This window comes from Erpetoichthys calabaricus, chromosome 3 (assembly GCF_900747795.2).
Source record: "Erpetoichthys calabaricus chromosome 3, fErpCal1.3, whole genome shotgun sequence".
NCBI classification, from domain to species: domain Eukaryota; kingdom Metazoa; phylum Chordata; class Cladistia; order Polypteriformes; family Polypteridae; genus Erpetoichthys; species Erpetoichthys calabaricus.
Window position 1 is genome coordinate 20,851,330 of NC_041396.2, and position 27,891 is coordinate 20,879,220.

The window sequence follows — 27,891 nt, forward strand, 5'->3', positions numbered from 1 at the left end:
CAATACATAATTATGCGGCGTATGCTACACCGCGGGTTGGCTAGCGGGTCATACGCTCGGACTGATTACGTCCCTGCCCTTTGTACACACCCCTCCCCCGACCCTTGCTACTACCGTGGTCGGGTGACTTGGTGGATTATATATAGAAAATCAGCCAAAACCGCAAAGAACAATGAAAAGTCTACATGACTCACAGGTGTATGTGGACTGTGCAAAGAGGAAAACGACTCAGGTGACAAGTTGGGGGTGGGCATATGAGCAGGCAGTGCATACTGAACGAGAAATCAGCAGACTAGCATGACGGAGGGGGCAGAATGAGCGTCCTTCCCCTCTCCTCCCGTTCCGCCCTCCGCGCCCGAGCACCGTCCACCCCGATCCCTCGCTCTGGGAGGAGAAGGCGCGACGGCAATCCGCCAGTTTTCAGTCACGGACAATTTTATGTTGGTTCGTTCCGTGCATTGTTACAATGCTACTTTTCTTGGTGATTTATTACATTACCGATTTTTCAAATGTTAATTTTCTCCCTGTGCTTAAAAATCATTAAAAAAGCGGCCTGATTATGCGGCGTATGGTACGCAGCGGGTTCGCTAGTAAATTATAAAAATTTTAAATTAAATATATAAATAAATTGAAAAATTACAATTATAAATTATACATTATAATTATAGATGTATAATTATATATAAATTTTAAAAAATATCTTGCTCAGACTAGAGCTTTACTTTACACTCTAAGGAGCATGGAGGAAAAGCTTAAAAAACTTACCAAATACCTATCTTTGAGCCTAGACAGTTGTCTGTTGAGTATTGATCCATGTCTTGCGATTACACACACATTATAAAATAGTTTAAACATCTCATTTTTATATAAAATTAACACCACAATGATGTGATTCAGCCATTTTAAAAGCAGCGTGTGATAGCTCAGCACTTAGTCTTCCTGCACAATAACGTTTCAACCCCCCGGGTGTGGTTTCCTCCTGACAAACCAAATCACAATACATTTTTCAGGCTATGTGATTAGTTGTTTTTTGATTTATTTCTGTATTTACGTGGGAATTCACACAAGCAAATCGAATATGTATCTTTACCATGAGAAAAATCATATCAGGAATATGTAATAAAATGATTATTTACAGATCCCTTTTGTTCTCACAAACATGTGTTAGAAACATGGAAGGTGCCGGATCAATACTCGACAGCCTCTTGGCTTAAAACAAGGACATATTTGGTATGGTTTTTATGCTTTTCCTCCATGCACTTTTACTGCAATGTAAAGATCTAGAGCAGAAAACATTTTCTTAAAATGTACAGAAAGCACTTAACTTTACAGCACAATTTAATGTGGCAAATGCTTATATACCAAGTTTGTGAAGAAATAAGTTTGAACACCAATTGAGCTCTCTTTGACCAGCAAAGTCGAATGTCCTTAGTGTGTCTTGCTGGTGGTGCTCCTGTTAGGTCTGAGTTCTTCCTAAGTGAAAGACTTAATCCATGAAAGTGTTGTGTCACAGTTCTGACCATTAGTGAGTTCTTCTTCTTCTTCTTCTTCTTCTTCTTCTTCTTCTTCTTCTTCTTCTTCTTCTTCTTCTTCTTCTTCTTCTTCTTCTTCTTCTTCTTCTTCTTCTTCTCCTCTCACTTCTATGTGAGGTCAATTTGCTTGATCAACCTTCTCTAAACAGCTTAGTTCTGCACCTCCTCCCCAGTCAGATCCTTTTCCTTCAGATCTTCTTTTCCTTTATCCATCCACCTCCGCTTTGGTCCCCCTCACTTTCTCTTTCCCTGTACTACATTCCCATTGCTCTTTTTGCCCATGTATTCATTGTCTCTCCTTATCACATGTCCATACCACTTCAACCTACCTTCCAGTACTTTCTTAGATATCTCTCCCACTTTTGTTATACCTCTGATTGTCTCATTTCTTATTCTGTCCTTTTTTGTAACTCCACACGTCCATCTCAACATTGTCATTTCTGCCACATCCAACTTCTTCTCCTGTGCTCCTTTTACTGGCTATGTCTCAGCTCCATACATCATTGCTGGTACTAACATTGTCTTAAAAACCTGACCTTTAGCCTTCACCTTAATTCTCTGATCATACAATACTCCTGATACCTTCTTCCGGTTGTTCCATCCACACTTTTATCCATCATTTTTTAACCCTCTCATTCCTAAACAGGATTGCCAAGGGGAATGAGTGATTTTGGGTTTGCAATCCTATCCAGGGCTGAGTCCTGCTTTGTGTCTGTGTGAAAGAAATAATTCAATAAAGGACTCCAAGAGAAAAACGTCCTAGACATAATCCTGAAAAAAGACTTGCGTCACACAATAAAAATAAAAGAACTTTTTCAATGAATCAATGAAGTAAAGCCATAAATCTTACATGGACTGCTGGAATCTCCCAAGGACTTCTACTTTTGTAGCACACAATACGTAACTTCAGCTGTTATGGTTAGATTTGCATGTTTTTTGTCCATTTCAGGATGTTCTGACCTGATATTTTACCCAAGACTGCCTAATGGTGTGTAAGTTATAAATAACTACGGACTTGTGAGCATCCATGTGCCTGTGTTGGACTGCAATGTTTCTAATGATAGGCAGGATAAAATGAAATCAGAAAATGGATGACCAGTCATATACTGTACACAAGGGGGCAGTTCCTTTTTAGTCATCTTCAAAGTACTTCCCTTGAGATACAATAAACTCGTCCCATGGGCTTCTTCCATTCTTGCATTTTTTTCCTGTATTTCTTCCATGCTAGCAAATCTACTTCCCTTCAGTCTTAATTTTAATTTTGGGAAGAAGAAGAGGTGCCTTTATGTTCTACTCAGCTTCTCTTGATCAACAGAATGGACAGAATGACCTGTTCTAGTCAAAACTGTTCAAATGCCCACCCGTTCATCCATCTTCTAAGCCCCCTTTATCCTGAGCAGGTTCTCTCCAAACCAAAAATCCAAAGATAAATTCCACGGGTGTGATTTATAAAAAACAATGAAAAATAAATACAGAAAAACACAAGGAGAAGGTGAACAAGGGGAGAATTGAAAGTATGGAATGAAAACACACAACATTCTGATTCCTCACTAGGTCTGATTTTCAGAGCCCCGTATCTGTCTGCTTTCCTAACTGACTCATCTTTTTCTCTCCTGGTCACCTTCCTCCTTCCTAGTTGTTATGAGCTGCAGCTTTTACGCAATTTCCTGTGCAATCCCCAACGATCTGCATACTGTATGCATTACATGGTTTTGGGACTCAGGGAATTCAAATGTGGAGTTTAATTTTGTCTAGACTCAATTCTGAAAGAGTTCAATATGTAATCACGTTTCAGTGCAATGCCATTTTGTTTCCCATTTGGATGTCGCTGTGTTGGATTTCTGTTTCTGCCGACTCCATGAGTATCTTTCCCAGAATTCCCTGGATTGTGCTCATTGGTGATATTGTTTTAGTGATGATATAAGGTCACCCCGTGAAACTCTGTATGGCTAAATTAAAAGATCATTATTTAGTCCACTCTCATTTTTTTAATTCCTTGCTGCTGAATTTTCAATTGAGATTTTGATCTCCATTGTGTCCAAGTTTTGACCATTGGCCAGTTCTTTAACTTCCGATTCCCATTTACATTTTTTTTTATTCTCCCTTACTAGTCAGTCTACTAGAGAGTCTTCAACCAGCCTTTACCTCCTGACCCTAGCAAGCTTGGTCTCCTTCAATGCAGCAAACTCCTTGCAGATACCTCCATTACTTTCTCAATCTTGGTGTGATTTTCGGGATTTTATATTCCATGTGTTATTCCTGCATACAATGGTGATGAGCACTAGGCCACTACTTATATCACATGTACGATGTGACAGATAGGGGGCGCTGTCATCCCCATGAATCCTCGGACCAGACGCCAGACACCAGATAAAAGTCCAATGAATTATTTTATTTGGAGAAATACATGTACAAAGCACCTCCACCTCCACTATCCAATAATAAATCAATAATCCAATAATCACAATACAATTCACAATAACAATAATCCTCCACACCTCCCAGCAGCTCAGTCACCCTTCCTCCCAACTTGGCTCAACTCGCTGGGGTTTCCCATAGTCCTTTATAGTCCTTGACCCAGAAGTGTTTCTCTCCTTCTGTTCATGTGACTTTGTAACACTTCCGGGTCAGGTGAAAACTCCTTGTTCTTCAACCCGGAAGTACGTCATTTCTTCTGTCCTCGTGACTGGGACGTACTTCCGGGCTGTAGGGAAAATATTCCTTGAGCCTTTCTGCAGCATCCTCTGGCAGCCCCCATGGTATCCAGCAGGGCTGTGAATAAAGACTCCAATGTCCATGATTCCCTGCTGGCATTCGGGGCACCTCCATGCTGCAGGGAGGGCTCCATCTGGTGGCCTGGGGGTATTGGCCGGGATGAATGGCCGGTCATATACAACAACGGTATGCTATCGGCTTGACTCTAAATTTCTGCCTAGGGTTACACTTGTATAGCAGTCGATAAAGAAACAACAACCCAGAGCAAACTTTAAGAAGACTAGAAGGTTTCCAGTCTATCTTCTGTCTGTCTGGAGTAGCTGAGTGTTACCTAGATAGATAGATAGATAGATAGATAGATAGATAGATAGATAGATAGATAGATAGATAGATAGATAGATAGATAGATAGATAGATAGATAGATAGATAGATAGATAGATAGATAGATAGATAGATAGATAGATAGATAGATAGATAGATACTTTATTAATCCCGATGGGAAATTCACCTGTCTCAGCTCGAAGTATTTTACTGCCACCTGCTGGCCTAGAGAAACAGTAATGACCTGCTTGCAGCCCTCCTCGAGTTATGTGTATCAGACAGGCAAATACTGTAATACTCCCTCCTGTTGAAGACCTGAGTTACGTATAAACTAAACAAACTACGGCTTAGGACCTCCCAGTCTTCTGGAAACTCTAATAATTTCAAGTCTTTTTAATTTGTTACAACAACAACAACAATAACAACAACATTTATTTCATCTTCATACAAAAAATGCAGCTCAAAGTGCTTTACAAGATGTCAGTGAAATAGATACTTCTTCTTTCATCTGCTGCCATTTAGGGATCACTACAGAGGATCATCTGTCTCCATCTATCCCTATCTTTCAAATCATTTTCTGCCACACCGACTGCCTTCTTGTCCTCCTTCACCACATTCATAAACCTCCTCTTTGGCCTTCCTCTTTTCCTCTTGCCTGGCAGTTATACCCTCAACATTCTTTTCCCGATGTACTCCTCATCTCTTTTTTGCACGTACCCAAACTATCTCAAACTAGAATCTCTCACTTGGTCACCACACTGTCGTACCTGTGTTGTCTCTTGTGGAACGAGCCCCGGGCACAGACAGGCAGACATGGTATTATGCACCACAACATGTTTTTTAATTACAAGTCCTATTTACAATTAAAGTGCCACACAACCCACAGACTCCCCCAAAGTCCAGGCCAACAACCTCTTCTTCAGGCTGCCTCCCTGTCGCTCCTCCAGACCTTGTCTTCTCTTCTCTCCCGACTCCAGCCCTGAATGAAGGGAGGCGGCCCCTTTTATATTTCCTCCGGATGTGCTCCAGGTGTGTTCCGGCACTCTTCCACCGACACGCCCCAGTGTGGCAGAAGTGCCGGCTGCATCCCTGGAAGCACTCCGGGTGTCTCTGCTCCTCTTCCCCCCAGCACTGCCGGGTGTGGCGGAAGTGCTGAGGTCCAGGGCTTCCAAGGCATTCGGGCGCCCCCTGGCGGTGACCACGGGCCCCTACAGGGTTGAGCTTCACAGCTCTGTATCCGTGGTCCCCAAAGCAACCAGGGTCGTCGCAAGCCCTCCTCCGGTCCTCTTGGGTGTCCTGGCTGGGTACCACCCCCAGCCGCGTTCCACACTCTCTAATATACTCTATTTCTAATCCTGTCTACCCTCGTTATTCCAAGTGAAAATTGTAGCATCTTCAATTCCGCCACTGTCTTTTCATCAGTGTCTTCAAACCATACAACATATGGTACCATTTTTTAGACTTTCCCTTTCACTCTTGCAAGTACTCTTCTATCACACAATGCCACTCTTCTCCACCCAGTTCACCCTGTCTACACTCTTTTCTTCACCTCTCTGCTGCACTCTTCAATCTGCCTTTGGATCACAGACTTTCTTACAGATAGGAAACAGTACATGTGGTTGGGCACACACATATCTAACCCATTAATCTTTAGTATTGGTGCAGTGCAAGGATGTGTGCTTTCCCCAATACTCTTCTCACTTCATACAGATGACTGTACCTCTGGCGATTCATCTGGCAAAGTTCTTAAATTTGCAGATGACATAACACTAATAGGCCTTATTTCAGATAATGATGAGTCTGTGCAAAGACAATAAATGGGACGTCTGACATTGTGCTGGCACAGTTAGCTGATCTGAGATACACACCAGAGAAACACAGGATTTGAAAAAGGTAGAGGGGTAGATATGAAAGAACATAAGAAAGAATTAGCTACCCTTATTCAGATTATAGATTTTCAAAAGCTTTCTAAAAGTAAGAAAAGACCATAACAAACATATTCCCTGGGAACGTAAGCCCCCTGCTGGATTCAGATGGATGAACAGATGGATGATCATTTGATGGATGTGAAAAACACAAATCAGGTTCACTTATGCAATGGTCAATACGTGTGAAAGTTCAGCAGTCTGAGGGTTAAAGCGGCTCCTAATTCTAATGGCACAAGTGTTAATGGTCCTATAGAGTTTGCCAAGGGGGCATATAGTCATGGGTGGAAATTGCACCAGCAACTATGGAACCTATTAAGGAAAATTCTGGAGTGGTCTCCCCTAGACTTTCTTGTTTACTCAGATATGGAAATGGATATTTGATGAGTAAATAGCAAGACAATGATTACATTTTTACCAGTAATGGCGCACTGCATGATAACGTGCAGTGAATACACTTGAATTGTGCATTCCTAGTTCTCATCCTGTTTCTCTGTACGTTTAGCATTCGTTTTCTCAGAGGTTGATGCGGTTACTGCTTCCTGAGCAGCTCTTCTTTTCTCCACCCCAGTGGCCTGCTACTTCTCTTCTTTCGTCAGCATCTTTTCGCGTTAAAACCAATTAAGTCGGTGTTTGTGTTGCAATTACTTAGTATGTTTTCTTTAATTTTTCACTTAAGCTGGCACTTAAGTGTTCAACTGCCTCAGGAAAAATTTAGGATATGAAGAGGTAGGGGAAGTGACAGTGAAGGTGGTAGAGATGAGAACGGCGCCAGTATGCATGAGCCGCGCGGCCGCCCTGCGGCGTGCTGCTGAGAGTTGATTTTACAATAACATAAAATAAAAATGAAAAGAGGAATAACCTTGGAGGTCAATCATCATCCTGAAAGCAAAAAAGTAGACGTCACGTAGTATATGTGCACCAAATTTCAGGTCAATAGGTCAAACAGTTTGTGAGCTACAGGTGATTTAAAATCCCGGACAGACACACGAACAGCCATGATAGCATATTATATATAAAGATATTATGTACTTTAAAGAACCATCAACAACAAATAAAATCAAATTAATAATATATTGAACAATTATTATAAAGGTAAAGTTGAATTCTGGAAGATGAATGCTCTCTTCATTCCCTTGTACTAATTCATGTCTGAGAAGTAAGCTTTACGAAACCATACATTATGTAAAAGCATGCTTTGCTGAGCAAACAGAAAAATATTTGTCCAAAGGACTCAAGGTCTAAGCATTCCACACATGAGTCTGCCTTATCACGTTTTCCTTTAATTTACATCTGAACGCCATAACAAAGGGGCCAAGAAATCACGTCGCACAAGGGGCGTTGAAGGGGCTCAAGGATTGTGTAAAATAGAAGTGTTGACTGTTGCATTTCATAATGATATTAAATCACGCATTCTAGGGGTATAAAAACTTTGCCCCACCCAACAGATGGGGTTCAGAAGAGCCCTGACGCTGTCATGTAATATTGATTGCCTGCTTTTCTGAAACTCTGCTCACTGTGACGATGAAAAATAAAGCTGCTATATGACCACACCTGCTGTCTTGTCTAAGTCTTCGTCCACAGAATAAATAAGACTCTGCAGCTGCATGAATAAAAGGTAAAGTACCACTTACGGTTAATGGAAATAGCCCAAAAGTTGATGGAAATCTATGTTTTGTACCTAATACTTGTATGCAAAATTTGTTTGACCTGCGTAAAAGCGTCCTCAAGTTATCGTGTTTACACACACACACACACACACACACACACAGACATAATTCCAAAAATGGTATTTTCGATCTCAAGGAGGTCTAAAACGTCAAGATTTATCAAAATCTTGAAATGAAATTTTTGGAGGATTCCAATACTTTCCCTACACTTCATATACGAGAAAGTCAGGGAGGTCTGAAATGTCGAGATTCAATCTTTGGATGACTACAATACTATGTGTACAAGAAAGTAAAAAAGTTAAAGATTATTTCCATTTTGAAAAGAAAATAAGTTTGAAGGCACAACGTACCACTGTAGAGCCTTCATCAGGTGTTCAACGGAACAGAAAAGAGCAAGTAACAAATTTAGAAGGTGAACGGGGGGACACAGTAAAGGCAGGTGAGAAAAAAAAAACTGTGGTTAGAGCAGTCCAAGGGAGAGATATAGAAACGAGTCAGTCTTAAGACCTGGAGAATTATTTAATTCCTGGGTAAGAACCAGAAGCGTCTTCTGTTTTTCTTTGAAATTAATCATTAAAGAACACAAATGAAAGATCGCTATGGCTATGCTAAAGGGATATGAAGTGTTATACAATTAGCTTTGTAATGTCTTTGACTTTAACTGCTTGAACAAGCTTCCTGAAACAGTCTGCTAACTGTCTCCTCGTTTCACATATGTAGATGGCGGAATGCTTTGTCCAAGAAATGCAGTAAATGAGATTTTTATACCAGCAAGAGGTCTGTTGTTTCTTATTGAATTTACCGGTGGTACCAAATATAAGAGTATTGTTGGTGACATACTGTATTTTCAAGTGACACAGTGGCTTCTGTTACAAATCAAAGTGCCTGTTGAGGAATATAGCTCTCCTCTGTAAAGTGAGCTGTGGACAAGAACTTTGTGTAGGTTAGGTAGTTGATGGAAGGATATCAAGGGAATGTTAGGAATAATGGATCCTGTGCAAAATGAGGACATTTTGTTTGATAACCCTTAGGGAGATACAAAGTGTTAAAGTGGAATGGGAGGATGAGCAGAATGCAGGCTTCATTATCAGGGTTCCTCTTAGAGTAGATGTTATGAGGTCTACTCTTGGCTTGATTGAGGGAGGGCCCTGTCCACAATATGAGAAATATATCCTCTGTCAATGAAGAAACTCCTAGTTCTGAGTGCATCATTACAGAAGTCAACCTCATCACTGCTGAGGCGCTGGAGACTGAGGGACTATGAAAGACATTAAGACTTTTTAGTGTGCCAAGGACTGAAGAACATGTATGTCTATTGCCTTTCCCACTAGGCCACACATATAACTTCTGTTCATATAACACTCAGTTCATATTATAAGATGCTTTCCAAAAATCACTGATATTACAACATAAATGAAAAAAAGAAAGCCCGATCACAAAGATGACATTATGTGAACACAAGGAGAAAAGAAGGTGATGTGGAAGAATGCAGTAAAAAGCGGGCATCTTCTGTTCAGGGTTCAGGGCTTGAGGTCAGATCAACAGGCAGAAAGGGATTGATGAGTTGAATGAGACGTGTGGCAGGATCTTCATAGTCATCTACAGTAAGGGCTTGCTTGGAAAAGATGAGAGAGAAAGAAGCAGAAAACTAAGAAAGAAAGATCAATCGAAGTAGCAGAAATAATAATATAAGGGAGAAAGGGAAATGAATTAGAAATTAACTCATTTTCAGTATTACTTTCTTTCCAATTTTAGAACTCACAACCTCTGATGAAGTGATTAAAGTCCATGGTACTGAAGGAGGAATTGTGAAAATTAACTGCAGATATCCAGAAGGGTTTGAAAATTACGAGAAATACCTGACTGAAGTAAGATATAAGCGGAACAATGCCCTGATCAGAGCAAACAAACCCAACACTCTGGTGACATGGGGTCGATACTCTCTGTATGACAACACCGCTGCAAGAGTTTTTACCATAACCATCAATGAGTTGAGACACAGTGATTCTGGGACATACTGGTGTGCAGTGGAGCGGACCATGAACGATGACTACACCGAGGTCAAGCTCACCGTCCACTAGGGTAAGAACAGCTTCTGATTTAACACCAGTTCTTCAACCAACACATTTGAGTGTCCTGTCTGTCTCTTGATGGCTTTGTCACAACCTTGCTAGGCTCAATTACTCCCTAAAAGGAAGGCTCAACCCATGGAAGTGCTCTGAGCACTTGAGCCAGGTGATCTGAGCTTTCGACCAAGTGTGTACAGTGCTTCAATTCCATAAATTACGTTAACAAAGGGGAAGGCTCAGAGGGTCTGATCTTTTCTAGAACAGCTATATGAGTCCCTTAACAGTGAAGGCAATTCAGTGTAAATCTAATTTAGCCCTTTATGATAAAACTAGTTGTGGTATCTGTCTAAGATGTTTTGAAATCTAAGTAATAAACGTGGACTTCAACTTTAATGTGTGCAGCGTTTCATCTATTGGACTGTATTTTGTAATGCGCATAATAATAAAATTGCACTTGTCTTTTTTGGTCGGTAACCATATATGGTTTAAAATCACTTTTTTTTGAATATTTATGATTTAATCACCATATAGATTTAGCCAAGTTCCTGAGTCACATCTTTACTACATCCCATGGGAGAGGACAGCAAATGAAACTTCATTGAATGCGACCTTGATGTATTACTGACTGAAGTGAACAAACAAAAAAAACATTCTCTTTGATGGTGTGTTATCGTGATATTTCCCTCTACTTACCCTTTACCTATTTTCTTCAGGGATAAGTGTACTGGTCAGGTTTGTTACTGGGTTGGTCTACTGTCGCACCTTAAGATTAACATCCGCATACATAGATATACGCATACACACAGAACCTTAGCATTGCCCTATAAATGACACACACACAACTGGTTAATCTCAAGCATTTTAAACCACACAAGTGCCCTATGAATAACATAACTTCTTACCTCTTAGCACTTCAAGAGACTTACTTATTGTTGGCATGAACAACATATAATGTTTTAAATATATCTCAGACTTAAATATTACTTTCATTTCTAGCACTATATTTAAACACTTGCCAACCCGCGGCGTAGCATACGCTGCATAATTATGTATTGATGGGTGAACACTTTCTGAACGATACCGTTGTCCAAATGGGGTGGGTTTGTGGATACCACTGTGAGTGAATGAAAAGATAGACCTCTGGAGAGAGGAACATATAATTGTCCGTGACTGAAAGCGGGATCGTCTGTGACGAAGAAGGCCACACTGGTGAAAGTTACTTCGTCGGTAGGGATAAGTGTCAGTACTTGTACTGTAGATTAAGGTGTAGCGAGTCTTCGTTGTTGACGCTTAATATAGCTTGCGTACTGAGATATTCCGGAGTCACAGTTGAGAAACACTTTTTTAATGTCTTTTAAGCACAGGGGAAAAAATGAACATGTGAAACATCCGTAATGTAATAAGCCACCAAGAAAAGTAACATTGCAACAATGCTATCTACGACCCGATCTCTGTAAACAGAAGTGAAAACAAAATCGAGCCCGGTGTATTCTATTAACTGCCTTGTGGCGCTGTAGTAGTGCTGCTGCTTTGCAGTAAGGAGACTGTGGAAGATTGTGATTTCGCTTCCCGGTTCCTCCCTGTGTGGATAGTGTTTTGAATACTGAGAACACCGCTATATCAATGTAACGAAGTATTAACAGGAAATTGTCTTTGTGTAATAGTAAAAGGCAAATTATCCACGACAAACAAACTGTTTTACACGCTGCATACCAACCAGTGGCGTAGTATACGCTGCATAATCACACCGCTTTTTAAATGTTTTTTAAGCAGAGGGAAAAAAATGAACATTTGCAAAATCCGTAACGCCGCTTTCAGTAATACAATGCACACGTGTTTAATTTGCCGGCCACTTTTTGCCAGCCGCCTTTTCCGGTTTGGGCTGCTTTTGCAGTGTTACCGCTTGTGCATATTAAATCTTGAAATCCTTTGAGTAACTAATTAACTAACTAACACCAACCCACCCACACACACAGCTTGTGTGAAACAAATGCGCCCGTACTTTCATAATTTTGTTGCAGCCTATAGTGGAGTCAGGCACAGAGAAGGTCAGCTGCTGAGAGAGCGTCTCAACTGTTGCAGGGCCTGCATCGGTGAAGCAGGTGAGACGCTAATAAAACAGAGGCACAGGGCTTATTGGTTTTTAAAGACTGCTTCCTTCATTGTGTTTTAACCTCAGTTTTAAAGGATTGTTTTAAGGATCCCATGGGATACCCCTCACAAACTGTTTTATACGCTGCATTCAGCAATTCACATCCGCGACAAACATGCCTCTTCTTACATGGTCCTGCCGCGTCCACCCTCTTTCTCAAAGCATACACACCGCCTGGTCATGTGCCCGCTCACAAGAGCAACTCACGGAGACCTGCCCACCAACTCAAAGACCATGGCGTGTAAAACAGTTTGCGATGGTGGTGTGTGCGTCATAACCGAAAAGAATAATGAAAAGTCAACGTGGCTCAGAGGTGCATGTGGACTCCTAGCACAGACGAAAGAGACTTACGGGGTGGTCGGTGAGTTGTTGCGTCCGGGCACATGAGCAGGCAGTGGGAATGCCTAGAGAGGGAGAGTGGACGTGGGCCGGGGAATAAGGAGTGTTGGTGGGCGGGGAAACGTTTTCCGTGTTCGTGCAGGACCATCTAAGAAGACGCATGTTTGTCACGGATGCGAATTGCTGTATGTAGCATGTAAAACAGTTTGCGATGTTGCACGCGGCCGTGCGTCGTAACCGAAAAGTCAACGTGGCTCAGAGCTGCATGTGGACTGTAGCACAGACAAACAGAAATGACGGCGTGTTTTCCGAGGCATCGCGTCCGAGTTGGTGGGCGTGGCTCTGCGAGTTTTTGTCGTATCCAATGGTCTTAGAGTTGGTGGGCTTGGCTCCTTCCTGCGTGCTTTCATGGGTGTGGGCGTGGCTCCTTCCTGCGTGCTTTCATGGGTGTCTTGCCTGCTCTGGCAGCTGCTTAGAGAATTATATATATAGACACAAAGGCTCAACATCCTTGGCTATAGGCCATTTATCAACCAAGAATATATTACTTTACGTACTGTTCCCTGCTATTGGGTGGAGCTCTCACCCTCAGCCTTAATAAACCTTGAAGATCAGAGCGTATTACAAACTTCCGACTCCTCTAGATGCTCTTAATAAAAATTACCTTATTACCTCAATCACTCTAAATATAAAGACAAAGTATAGAAAGTTAAAAGCAGCATGGTATTTATTACATGAATAATAATACCAGTAGAGAAAAAGAATAAAAGAAAATGTGGAGAGCAAAGTCTGGATATATATGGTCTTTAGAAAAAGCTTACGAAAAAGTAAAGATGTCAAGGTTGAATGTCCCAGGGCGGCATCGATCTAACACTCAAAGTTGCTAATGAGATGCTTTGCTGACGATCAGATGAAAGAGGTCTCAGATGGCTGGTGCCCCCTCCTGACGTTGCTCTCGCCCTCCTCTGATGTTGCTTTGTTCTCTTCTGATGTCGCTATAAGATGAGGCAGATTTATTATAAATTTCTATGCAGTGGTTTTGCAACACATGATTGTTAGATACTCTGATTGGCTGGCTGTCAATATGATCTATCTATCTATCTATCTATCTATCTATCTATCTATCTATCTATCTATCTATCTATCTATCTATCTATCTATCTATCTATCTATCTATCTATTAGATAGATAGTGCTTTTCATATCTATCTATCTATCTATCTATCTATCTATCTATCTATCTATCTATCTATCTATCTATCTATCTATCTATCTATCTATCTATCTATCTATCTATCTATCTATCTATCTATCTATCTATCTATCTATCTATCTATCTATCTATCTATCTATCTATCTATCTTCTGTCAACCACGATTGTTGTCTCTCATATTGGGCTTCGGTTTCATTGTGTTTTCTTCCTTTGTTACGTTTTTTTTTGTGTGCATCTCCCATTTTTTGCTCAAAAAGTGTATCTGCCACTTCGCCAATAGAACAATTAAGCTTACTTGAACGGTCTACAGTTCCTTAAAGCAATCTGATCACACTATTGATGTAACTGGATAATACTTACGCTAGTGTATAGTGACTAGGAGACAGTTTAAGGGTGTCAGTGATGGTAATTCTCCATCGTTCAAGAAGATGGCGCTGTGTGATGACGTTCATTCTTTTCTTCCCTCTTCAGACTGGAAGATTGACAGGTCCCTTCCACCAACATCACTTATGGTGTCTGTCCACCTGGACCCACCTCTTCTTCTCTGCCTAAGACCGACCATCTTAGGCAATTGATAGTTAGGACTCCAGTCTGAAGAACACTCTTTTACGCATCTATCCAAGTTCTTCCTTGACTTCTGTATCTTTGTTTTTTCCTCCTCAGGTTTAAATGATGGCCTTGCCTGACCTGATCTTTAACCAAGATGACCTAAAGATTTGTAAATCTGGAGGAATAGTTTCTTTGTAGGTGCCTGAAGAAGAGAGAGATATAGAAGACTGGAAAAATAATAAGCACTATATTACAATGTGTGGACATTTGCTTATTTTACTCTTAATGACTTGTTCTTGTTTAATGTCATTACATATAACTTGTCAATCAAAACTAATCAAATGACACTGACAATGACCGGGACTAGATCATATGGAGATAGAATGATTGGCTATGTCTGGGGTATTTGATTTACATAGTAAATGTACACTTGACTTTGAAATAGAGATGTCAGAGTTACCTCGGTAGAGTGTCAATAAATAAAGGAGAGCCTATTGTTTTGCTCTCCTTTGTCGAAAGTCTAATCAATAAAGTACTCTTTGATTCATATGCTGACCTGAGAGTGACGCTCATTTCTTCAGTATCTGATTATATTCTTTGCAACCCTTCAAAGGGGTATGATTAATGGAGATACAGCTATTATCATTTATGATATTTATGTATAATCACAATCCATCAGGTTAGCATGGTGATATCCAGCTTCTGGAGACCATTGGCCCTGTCCATTGATATCTGGAATTTGCACGTTGTCTCCATGTCATGTTGGATTTATTTCATGTTCTAAAATTTTCCTCTTGATACTCAATTAATTTGCATCATTCCGCTTGAATCTGAGGATCAAACAACAGACAGACTCTCCATTTCTCACACCCTAGCATAGAGTAATGTGATCCCCCCTAAAGTTAAAACACACACTGCTGTGGTGGATTGCAACCCAGTGTGAAGTGGGTGGGATGAGGATCAGTACCTCTTCGTTCTCAGCCAGAAGAGTGTGGACTGAACTCTTCAGGTTGGGGAGGAGGTGCTACAGCAACAGGAGGACTTTAAGTCCTTGGGGTCTTGCTCATGAGTGAGGAAAGAAGGGAGAGTGACAGGTGGATTGGAGTGGCACCAGCAGTTATGCAGACACTGTACTGGTCAGTCGTAGCGAAGAGAGAGTTAAGTGGAATGGCAAAACTCTCGATTTACTAGTTGATCTACGTTCCTGCTCTTACCAATAGCTATGAGCTTTTGGTAGTGACAAAAATAACGAGGTTGAAGATACAAGTGGCAGAAATGATATGCAGGATGTCTGGGCTCAGTCTTAGAGATCGGATGAAGAGCAGGAGCCAGTTGAGGTGGTTCAGGCATCTGATCATAATGCCTCCTGGACACCTCCCTGCAGAAGTATTTAGGGCATGTCCAACCAGGTGGAGATCTTGGGGCAGAAATAGGACACATTAGAGAAATTATGTCTCGCAGCTGTCCTGAGAACATCTGTGTATTCACACGGATATCACCAAGACACATAAAGGCTGATATTCCTTCACTTTGCTCCTGGATATACTGTAACCTACACTTAAAGCTTTGTAGGTTATTAAGAGAACTTTATATTCAATCCTGTAAGACACAGGGTGCCAGTGAAGGTGAAGCAGGATTGATGTCATGTGGTCGCTGTGGCTGGTCCATGTTAGGACTCTTGCAGCAGAGTTTTGAATCTGTGGGAGCTGTGATATAAGATCTGAAGGGGCACCTGCTAGTAAGGAGTCACAATAATCTATGCAGGATGTGGTAAAAGGAGGGACAGGTTTCTCAGCGTTAGAAAAGGAGAGGAAAGAGAGAACACAGGATATGTTGAGGAGGGGAAAGTACAAACTTTTTTTGATGTGTTTTATGTGGGCAGAATAAGAAAGGAAGGAATCAAAAGTGACATCAAAATTCCTTTCTTCAGAAGAAGGCGTGATGAGATCACCGTCAAGATTGACTGAAAATGAGCACATTTTCTTAAGTTGTGTTTTAGTGCCAATTTGCAGGAGTTCAATTTTGTTGCGATTAATTTTAAACAGTTCTTCTCCATCCAGATTTTAATTTCACTGTGGCAAGTTGTGAGCTGAGAAAGTTTTACTTTTAACATTGAATTAGAATTGAGTATCATCTGCATAACAATGATAATCCAGTCCAAAGCTACAAGTAATATGGCCAAGGGGAAGCATATAGATACTGAAGAGCAGAGGGTCGAGGACAGAGCCCTGAGGAATTACTTGTGTGACTGGCACTGAGCTGGATCTGCTGTTGCCCAGACTAATAAACTCTTGACTTCAGTCAGATAGGACTTAAACCACTGGAGTGTAGTGCAAGAAATACCCAGAATGTTCTCCATACAGGACAGTAGAATGTCATGTCTGACAGTGTTAAAAGCTGCACTGAGGTTTAACAGAGGGAAAGGCCCCCAAAGCCTGGACCCACCAGCATTACGATCCTAATCTGAAAAGGCAAGAGAAACGTCAGTGATTGTACAAACTACTGCTTGCTCCAACTGCTGTTCCATACCATGAGAGATCTTCGAGCAAGTACGGAACAGACCCATACAGAAAACTGTCACCGTAACACACAAGCAGTTTGGATTTGTCAGTGGCCGGAGTATGACTGACGCAATACATGCTGTCCGACTTCTGAAGGAGAAACATCGGAAGAAGAATAAGCATTTGTACATGGCCTTCTTTGACCTGGAGAAGGCCTTTGATTGTGTTCCCTAAAACCAGATATGGCGAGCACTCCTGTCAAACAATGTCCCAGAGTCCTATATCAGATGGACCTGCCTGATCTACGATTAAGCCACAAGCATTATCTCATGCTCAGTTGGACTGTCACCACCTTTCAACATTAATTTGGGTGTCCAGCAGGGGTTGGCATTCTTGCCCACGCTGTTCAACTTGTTTATGCATATGGCTATGGAGGACCTTCAAACACCACACCAGTGGATGCTCCTATATGTAGATGACATCATTCTTACAAAAGAGTCTCGACAGGCTCTTGAGGAGTGTACACAACAATTGAAGATCCATCTTAAAGAAAATGGACGATGACTGAAAGTAAAGAAGATCGGGACGCAGACAGACGGCACCATCAGCGTTGATGAACAAGAGCTCACAGAGTTCAAGTATATTAACATGCTCATCTGCTCGAATGGCAACACCCTAATAGATACCCAAGCAAGAGCCAACGTGCTGTGGTTTAAATGGCGTCAAGTCATAGGAGTACTATGTGATTGCAAGATCACAAAATACCTCAAGTCGAAGATCTACAAATCAGTTGTTCGACCAGAGGCCATGTACAGGGTTGAATGCTGGTCAGCCTCCAAAAAGCACGGGCAAACACTCCATGTCATGGAAATATGGATGCTATGGTGGGCGCTTGGCCTCATCCTAAATCGAAACAAATTGTGATGGAACAGTTTGACAGCTGACCCTGCACAAATATGGGATAAAAGCTAGGAGAAAGAAGAAGTAGATGACCTGCAAATAATGCAACATTTTTAGAGTAACAGAAATCCTGATTATAGCTTATTCACTGTATACATAATCTGTCACGGAGCCAAAGTTACGCCTCCTCTTTTATTCATTTCTACATAAATTAAGCGTTTTGCATTGCTTAATTTTATGAGCGAGAACCTCATGTCACTTACCCACCTTGATTTCAAGGAGAAGGAGACGTGAGCTGCTGTGGCTGAGAGTCACACAAAAAAACCACAGGAGCTCCTCCTAAAGATCCCCACATCAAGTGCGTAGGATTCTGCAGATGGTTTGCCATCAGGAGCAGCTATTAAATCAGTAAAAGAGGAAAATGTAAAAGATGTGGTCACCTTTGTCAAAGTAAACTTGAAATGATAAACTAATGTTTAATTGTAGGAACAAAGTTTCTTTGTTTATAGATAGGTATATTTGAAAATTTGCCAGGGCCTTTCAATGGAAGATTTAGAAACTTTAAACTTTTCTACAGTGCACTGTACTTAAGAGAGTGTATGTCAAGGAAAACAAAGCGTTGTGCAAAAAAGATTTTGGACGTAAATTTGGAAGCCAAATTGTGTCACGCAGATAGACAGACAGACACAGCAACTACAGTAGGTGCTTTTCACATCATATGCGAATGTGCCAAAAAATGGATGAATGGAATCACCAGCTTTGGATGAAAAGCAACACATTAATGTAAAATATCAGGCAAATTTAACAACTTATGATTTATTTAAATATGCATGTTGGTCATGATCCAATGTCCAGGGCTGTTTATTAAATCTCTATTGAGGAAGGAGATTCCGGAGGAAGACGGGAGTAGTTCAATCAATCAGCTTTTGTTCAGTCACAGATGAGTACATGGATTCATAGTTTGCAAAGTAGAAGAGCATCTTATTTTTTAATCAGCTTATTTTTATTTTTTCTTAGCCTTCCTCCTTCCTCAACAACAACAACATTTATTTATATAGCGCATTTTTATACAACCTGCGGTGGGTTGGCGCCCTGCCCAGGACTGGTTCCTGCCTTGCACCCTGTGTTGGCTGGGATTGGCTCCAGCAGACCCCCATGACCCTGTGTTTGGATTCAGCGGGATGGAAAATGGATGGATGAATGGATTTTCGTACAAATGATGTCACTCAAAGTACTTTGCAGGATGAAGAAAGAGAAAAAAGACAAAATATAAAAAATAAAATTACGCGATACTAATTAACAGAATAAAAGTAAGATCTGATGGCCAGGGAGGACAGAAAAAACAAAAAAAAATACTCCAAGATGGCTGGAGAAAAAAAAAAATCTGTAGGGGTACCGAGGCCAGAAGACCACCCAGCCTCCTCTAGGAATTCTACCTAACATCAATGACCTCACAATCAGTCCTCATTGTATTCAGGCTTCTCATGGAAGAACTTGATGATGACGGTCATGTGGACTTCTGGCCTTTAATCCATCTATGTAAGGACATCACGGTGCTTGGATTAGGTGGTGGTGGTGCAGATCCGGAAAAAGAACAGAAGAAAAAGCAAGGATTAATACAGGTTTCGGAGCCACCATGAATAATAATGATAATTAATTGAATATACAGAGCATCAGGGTTAAACTAAGATGAAGCTATGAGAAAGCCATGTTAAAGTAATGTGTTTTCAGCAGTGTTTTAAAGTGCTCCACTGTATCAGCCTGGTGAATTCCTGTTGGTCAGCTATTCCAGATTTTAGGTGCATAACAGCAGAAGGCCGCCTCACCACTTCTTTTAAGTTTAGCTCTTGGAATTATAAGCAGACACTCATTTGAAGATCTAAGGTTACGATTTGGAGTGTAAGGTGAAAGACATTCTGAAATATAAGATGGAGCAGATTATTTAAGACTTTGTAAACCATAAGCAGTATTTTAAAGTCAATTCTAAATGACACAGGTAACCAATGTAATGACGCTCAGACTGGGGTGATGTGCTTGGATTTCTTTTCCTAGTTAAGATTCTGGCAGCTCCATTCTGCATTCGTTGCAATCGATTGATGTCTTTTTTGGGTGGTCCTGAGAGGAGTGCATTACAGTAATCTAGCTGACTGAAAACAAAAGCATGAACTAATTTCTCAGCATCTTTCAATGATATAAGAGATCTAACTTTTGCTATATTTCTTAAGTGAAAAAATTATGTCCTAGTAATCTGATTAATATGTGATTTAAAATTCAGGTCAGAGTCAATTACTCCGAAATTCTTTACCTCCGTCTTGACTTTTAATCCTAATGCATCAAGTTTATTTCTAATACCCTCATTATATCTATTTTTGCCAAGCACTAAAATTTCTGTTTTCTCCTTATTTAGTTTGATAAAATTATTACTCATCCATTCAGAAACACAAGTAAGACATTGTGTCAGTGAATCAAGAGTGTCAGGGTCATCAGGCGCTATTGATAAATACAGCTGTGTGTCATCAGCATAGCTGTGGTAGCTCACATTATGCCCCGAGTTAATATGACCTAACTGAAGCATGTAAATCGAAAAGAGCAGCGGACCCAGGATAGAGCCTTGTGGAACACCATACAGGATATCATGTGTCTTTGAAGTATAATTACCACAACTAACAAAGAATTCTTACCTGCCAGGTAGGATTCAAACCAATTTAAGACCCTGCCAGAGATGCCCACCCATTGACTAAGGTGATTTCTAAGAATATTTTGATCAATGGCATCAAATGTGGCTCTCGGATCTAAGAGGATGAGAACAGATAAACGGCCTCTGTCTGCATTTACCTGCAAGTCATTTACTAATTTAACGAGTGCAGTTTCTGTACTGTGATCTGTTCTGAAATCCGACTGAAACTTATAAAGAATAGCATGTTTATTGAGGTGGTCATTTCGCTGAATAATGACTGCCTTCTCTAGAATTTTACTTAAGGCAGGTTAGAAATTGGTCTAAAATTTTCAAAAGCAGAGAAGTCGAGATTATTTTTCTTGAGTAGGGGTTTAACTCCAGCAGTCTTAAGACAGTCTGGGAAGACCCCCGTATCTAATGACGAGTTTACTATGTCAAGAATACTGTCAATTAGCACGCCGATACTTCTTTGAAAAAACCTATTGGTATTGGGTCAAGGACGCAGGTGGAGGGTCTCAGTTGAGAAATTATTTTATATAAATCAGGTAAATCTATCCTGGTGAAAGAATTTAATTTGTTTAAAATGGAGTACCGGGGTTTAAGAGGATCAGATATTATTTCTAATATCATTAATTTTGTAATTAAAAAATACAGCAAAAGCCTCACAAGTTTCACTGGAAGTTTTTTGGAGGTATTCCATTGAGTGACTTGGATTTAGCAGACGATCAATCGTGGAGAATAAGACTCTGGGATTACTAGCATTGTTATTTATAATTTTAGAGAAATAGCAGTGCCTCTCAAAGTGGACTAAGTTGTTGTATTCTGTTATTTTAGCCTTCAGTATCTCATAGTGGATAATCAGTTTAGTTTTTCTCCATTTATGCTCAGCTCTCTGGCATGTTCTCCTTCTCCTTACTTATGAAACAGCATAATATTGTTTATCTAAGTATTTCATCTTATCTTGCAGAAAACTGGCCATCTGTTTCTTTTTTGTGTACGTGTCTTAATAGATGTGCTCCTAATGTTAGGAAATTACCCTAGGTCAGCTTACTTCACCCTGTCTTATGACAGGCGCCCATATAAATAACATTTTACTAAAGCAAAACAGCTTTGTTCAGCTTTTAACCGTTCATAACTTGCAATTATTTAATTTTTCTTTTACACTCTCCATATGTCTGCTCATTTTCTTACCTGCTTATCTAGATCAGGGTCACATGGAGTGTAAGAGTTAAATTTTAACCCTGCTCTATGTGTGCACTTGGCATGTGTCTGAGTCTCATATCCTTCTGAGCTTATGCTTAAAAGCTGACACTGTTATTTTTATTCACTATGATAAAACGTGTTTCCTGTTTTGAACCAAGCTGGATCATAATATATATATAAATATATATATATATATATATATATATATATATATATATATATATATATATATATATATATATATATATATATATATATTATGGCAGATTCCCTGGGTCATTACCTGGCTGGGATGCCTAAAAGGACCGGAAGGTGGCAGAATAGCTTCCGGATCACGAGGGGGCAACCGACCTGGAGCAGGAGAGGACCATGAGAGAAGAACAAAAAGCTTCTGGCCTGTTGGGACCCGTGGCCACCGCCAGGGGGTGCCTCAAGCCTCGTAGGACTCGAAAATAGTTACTTCCATCACACTAGGCAAGATGGCGGAGGAACATGCCAGGAACGCCTGGAGTGCTTCCGGTGCAAAGGGCAGCACTTCCGCCACACCAGGAAGTGCTACCGGATGGACGTCATCAGACACCTGGAGCACATATGGGCAGGGATAAAAGGCGCCGCCTTCCTACAGTCTGGGAGCCAGAGTCGGGAGTGCAGTAGGACAAAGCTCCCAGGAGGAGAGGAAAGGTGGCCAAAGACTGAGAAAGAGAGTTATAGTGGTGATTATTACTGTGAGTGCATTGTGTGCTGTGTGGAACTGTGTTTATTTGTGATTAAATAAACGTGTGCTTTTTATAAAGATGTGGTTTCCGACTGGTGGTGTCCGGGAAAGTCTCACAATATATATATATAAATATATATATAGGCCATTGTTCTTTTTCCTTCTTCTTGAGGTTCACACAGGTCCTCAAAATAAAAATGTAAAATATACATTTTCAAAAAGTCACGTACATCCTAAACAAACAGGACTATCAATCAAGTTGTGCATGTCCTGATAGCAACTAGGTGTAACCAATCATGTTAAAAGTTTTCTGAATTTGTAATGAATTCCTTTTAAAGAAAAGTGACCTAATCAATGAATTATATAAATACTAGTCATTTAGCCCGTTACAATAACGGGCGCTAGAACAGTAGTGCATAAACATTAGTAGGAACAGTCTATATTAAATGGCAAGGAACTTTGACCTCATTCTTTTTGTTGGTCGTATTTTTCTTTCTTTCAGCCTTTCTTTTGTTGATGTTTACTTGCTGAGCTGACCGTTCTTCGTGGGCTGCCGCCGCGTATTGTGTGTCTTTAATTTTCTGTGACAGTAAAACTGTCTTGTACGTCTGCTGGCTTGTACGTCTGTAATATATAATATAATTTTCTCTGGCGGTAATACAGGTGTGCGCGTCGGTAATAAGCCTTTAATCTCCTCTCACAGTAATACTGGCTTGTATGTGGCTGTAATATGAGTCACTGTATTGTGTACCTTTAATTTTCTCTCGCAGTAATACTGGTTTGTATTTCCATAAAACGCCTCTAACTTTCTCTGACAGTAATATCGCACCGTGCCCCGCGCATGCGCACTTCATCAGAAGACACCCACACACGGACACCTGGACGCACGCAGGGATTTTATTAAAGAGGATAGCCTGAGGACATTTTTTCCTTTGTAGCAGTGTGCCTAACATGTGGCTAACATGTAATACACTTGTTACCTCTTCAGAGATTTAGATAAAGAATAACGATTGACGCTTTCTCCTGCCTGTGTTTTATTGCTTAAATCGGGGCATTCCAGTGGGGGGTGTCTGTCTGTATTCAAAATTTTCTTCCACAGGAGTGGATGTCTATTCAGGCAGTACTGGGTAAATGGCAAAAAAAATAACCCTGTCCACTGCACAACGCCATCACAAATTGTTATGTAATTATATTTATGTGTTATTTTTCATTATTGGGCTGAAACAAAATAATTATAAATAAATTGCTGTAATAATTAACAAGAAAGTGTAAATGGAAATAGTACTTCTTGATTTCTCCGTTAACCCACAAGAGATACAGTGGGCTTTGTGCATTGCATGTAAAGTGCGGTTTGCAGCTTCCTTATTTCAAAGAAAACAAGCCGTCTCACAGCTACTTCCTAGATGTTGTACATCTTGCTTCTCACAAATACCTTTTTATTTTTTTGTTCTGACAACACCACTTGGAAGCATTCATCATTTTCTCCACAAGACTACTGCATGAAGTGGAAGTGAAATCCTAGGAGAGCAGCCCAGAGGAAACGAAGATGAAGCCCACCCTGTACTTTGTGACCTGCCTTATTTCAAGTAAGTGCTGGCTTGGCATGTGATTTAAATTTGTAGATTTGCTCTTTTGCAATATTGTTTATTTTTATTCCGTATTGTGTAAAAGAAGCCCGGACATAGATGGACAGTGCACCAAAACAGACACAATCTCTCACACAGCTCAGTCCTTTCTTTACTTTCTTTTCTTCTGTGACCGCCACTCCTCTCTTCACTCTTCCACCTGACTCCAGCTCCCTGAATGGAGTGAGGCGGCCCCTTTTATATTGCACCCAGATGTGCTCCCTGAGGACCTTCCTGCAGAACTTCATGGTGTGGCGGAAGTGCTACAGTCCATGGCTCTGGAACCATTCAGGTGCACCCTGGCAGTCCCCACAGGTTTGAGCTTCCCAGCTCTGTGGTTCCCATGTAATCCCAGAGGGCTGCCATCTTGTGTCCCAGGGTAGGTAGGATTTGCCACTCTCCCGGTTCCCTGCTTCTCCAGGTCTCCCAGTGGACAAGGTCCCCGGCCATCAATCACAATTGCAAGACCATAATTGTCCATGAAAAAAAAAATGTGGACAGTATAGTCAAAGCAGTGGCTCAAGCTGCTGTCACCTAACAGCTCAAGGACCCAGGGTTCTATTCCCAGTCTGGTTCACCAGTGTTGTGCATGAACTAGTTCAAAAGAGTGCATTCATTTTTCTAAGAATGGTGAACTTAACGTAACATATTTGCAAGTGAAGACCTTGAACGTGAACTAGGTCAGTATTATGTGACATTTTGGATCTGCTTTAGGTCCAGAATAAACTTTTGCCTTACCCTGTAATGTAGGGGTGGAGCCGAATCCTAATACAGTATTCGGAAAAGCACAAATATGTGTGTAATTTTATGAAAATTTATTTCATACAAATTTTTTGCTATTTATTTGTATTCAGAAAAAATAACGTCAAATCAAATCGGCCCCGTCTATGTCTGCCTGCTTGTGCTGAAGCAGCACCCCTGCTGACACAAGCATGTGCTGAAGCTCCTCTTTTGCCTTTAGGAAAACGTACTTCACGAGGCCACTTGATATTTTTCCCCGTTGGACATACAATATGTGACGTGAATTTTGACCGGCAGCGTAATAAGTTACTTCTCTTACACGCTGGTTCCACAGTCACCATTTGGGTCACACGGTTGTAATTTATATGTATACTTGCATCTATTTACAGTAATTTACTTTTTGACTGGGAGGATATTAGCATATATTGTTATACGTGTTTGTTGCTGGGTATAACTCAATAAAGTGTATTTAAATAAAAAAGTCTTCATAATTAATGTATTTTATTCAAGAACACTGTAATAACCTAATATAAGGCATGCAAAATTGAAAAAACGTAAACTCATGGGTCATTTATTCTCACTCCTTAAAAAATACAAAATGATCTGAACATGAACTAGTTCAAAACTGAAAGGGTGAACTATGAACGTGAATTTATTAATTTTAATCTGTGAACTGAACTTTGAGCGAGTAGTTCTTGTGAGCTGTGAACTTGCACAACACTGTGTTTAACTATCCATATGGAGTTTATATGTTCTTGTGGTTTTTCCAATTCTGTAACAAAACAAAAACAAAAAGATATCACTATACACCTAGGCGTCTGTCCAAACCATTTAAAAAAGAAGAGACATAAAGGAGGAACATAAGAAAAATGCAAAATATGGATAAAACAACCAAAAAACAAAATCCATCATTCATAACTTCATTCCAACTTATCCTTCTCTGCTTGCCTTACATGACCAGCTCCATGACAGATGAAACCTTATAGAATCACCTCAATGGTCCCACTTTGTCTCATTTATAGACTGTACTGTACATATTATGTCCTGGTATAAATATTGACAAGCCCTAAGCCACCACTGACATCAGCCATCCTAAAGGTATATTTTAAAACCTGTAGTTACATTCAGAGTTCATTAAGGTTCACTGACATGCAGCTTCTGACTATCAGCCTGGATGAGCTGTAATGGCCTCCTTTCAGACCTCCATGGGCTGCCTGGTGCTGACAGGTAACGCTGTCTCTGAGTCAAGGCCACCTTTATACATAAGCTGAAAAAGTTGCATTTTAGACCTTCACGGCCTGAAGAGCCCTCTTAAATTTTTTTTATTTTTATCCATTTGTTGCTTACATATTTTTTAAGTTGTAAAGGTGCAACCCTTCTCTTACTACACATGGGTTGGGTAAGAAGGAATAAAGAAATAAAACAAGGAAATAAATCAATTGTTATAAAGAGATGAGTGACAACTGCAGCTCATATTCAGTGTCCCTTTCTCTTCAGTTTTAGGAGTCACAAGCCATGCTGAAGTGACTGAAGTAAATGGAGTGGAAGGAGGAAGTGTGAAGATCGACTGCAGATATGAAAAAGGGTTTGAAAATAATGAGAAATACCTGGCTAATGTTAGATGGACATTGAACGCTGCCCTGATCAAAACAACAAAACCCAAAACTCTGGTGATGGAGGGCCGATACTCTGTGTATGACAACACCTCAGTGAGAGTTCTCACCATAACCATTAAGGAGCTGCGAATGAGTGATGCTGGGACATATTGGTGTGCAGTGGAGAGGGCCCTGGCTGATGACTACACTGAAGTCAGGCTCACTGTCCATCCAGGTAAGACTGGTTTCGGTTTTAAAACCAATTTTTTCTTTGGCCAGCACACTCAAGTATCCAGTGAGACTCTTGCTGTCCATGTTGTCGTCCTGTTAGTCCTGACTTCTCCTGAAATGGAAAATTCAACCCATGGAAGTGTTGTGTCTCAGGTCTGAACACTTGAGACAGAAGGAGCTGAGCTTTTGTTATTATTGACTTGAGGTTCAAGTGGATTGGTGAGCAATCAGCCGAGTCAACAAAAAGAAAGGATAAAAAATGTCAGTCTTTATTAACACATCTATGAGAGCCCAAATGCTGAACAGAAGGCCTGGCCCACTTGACGTCTGAATGTAATACACAGAGTAGGGAAGTGTCGCACATGTACTGACCACTACTGCACCTAAAGTTAGTCCTTAATACCACATTTACAAACTTGCTTGAAATGATCTAAGGATCCCTGAGTGTAGCCATTACCAGCAGCACTGGGACCAGAAAATAAACCAGAACTGAACAAAGGTCTCAACCCATTGCAGAGCCCATTTACATGTTTAGAAACAATTTAGAATTGACAATCAAACTAGCACATGTCTTTTCAATTTTGAAGAAAAGCTTTAGTGCTCAGAGAAAAATCCAAACAAGCAAAGGGAGGACATACAAACTCAACACAATCAGCAACCATGTGTGGGATTTGAACCCTGACTTCTGGATCAGTGAGGCGTGAAGATTTGCCACCGTATCGGTTCTGTGTCACTACGACAAAGGCCTGTCACACCTTTAATGAAAGAGCTGAAGGGTTTTTTAATAAGTCTCAGTGCGTTGTGGATAAAGGCAGCTTTAAATGTCAAGTGCTGGTGGCCAACATACACAGAGGGCCTTGCTTCATATTGCTTCCTTTTGCACATTAATGAATTTCTGGAATTGCCCATTTCTGCAGACCACACCAAGTTAAGCATATTATTAAATGAGTTACCTTTCCTTTTAACAAAATGTATCCAACACATGGCAGACTTCCATGGCCTGGCTCAGACAAGCAAGACTGAAATAACTGAGTAAATGATATGGCCTTCCTACCAGTGTGCTCTTTGATTAGCAGGGGTGTCGAACTCCGGGCCTGGATGGCCACAGTGGCTGCAGGTTTTCATTCTCACCCTTTTCCAATCAGTGACCAGTTTTCGCTGCTAATTAACTTCTTTTCCTTTCATTTTAATAGCCATTTTTTTAAGGATTCAGTCCTT

The 27,891-nt window shown here is 40.6% G+C and overlaps 1 protein-coding gene across 5 annotated transcripts in view; it reads left to right on the top strand.

Moving 5' to 3' along the window:
• LOC114647802 (polymeric immunoglobulin receptor-like) overlaps nt 1–27,891 on the top strand; it is a 97,973-nt gene that overhangs the window by 51,570 nt on the left and 18,512 nt on the right. For 2 of the 5 annotated variants that reach the window (XM_051924414.1, XM_028796445.2), the window contains 2 exons: nt 9,920–10,246; nt 14,600–15,040. In XM_051924414.1, the coding sequence (XP_051780374.1) occupies nt 9,920–10,245 (326 nt within the window). In that variant the 3' untranslated portion in view covers nt 10,246; nt 14,600–15,040. Of the gene's footprint in view, nt 1–9,919; nt 10,247–14,599; nt 15,041–26,344; nt 26,678–27,891 lie in introns of those variants that run through there. The other 3 variants (XM_051924415.1, XM_051924416.1, XM_028796446.2) reach the window with 2 other exon arrangements.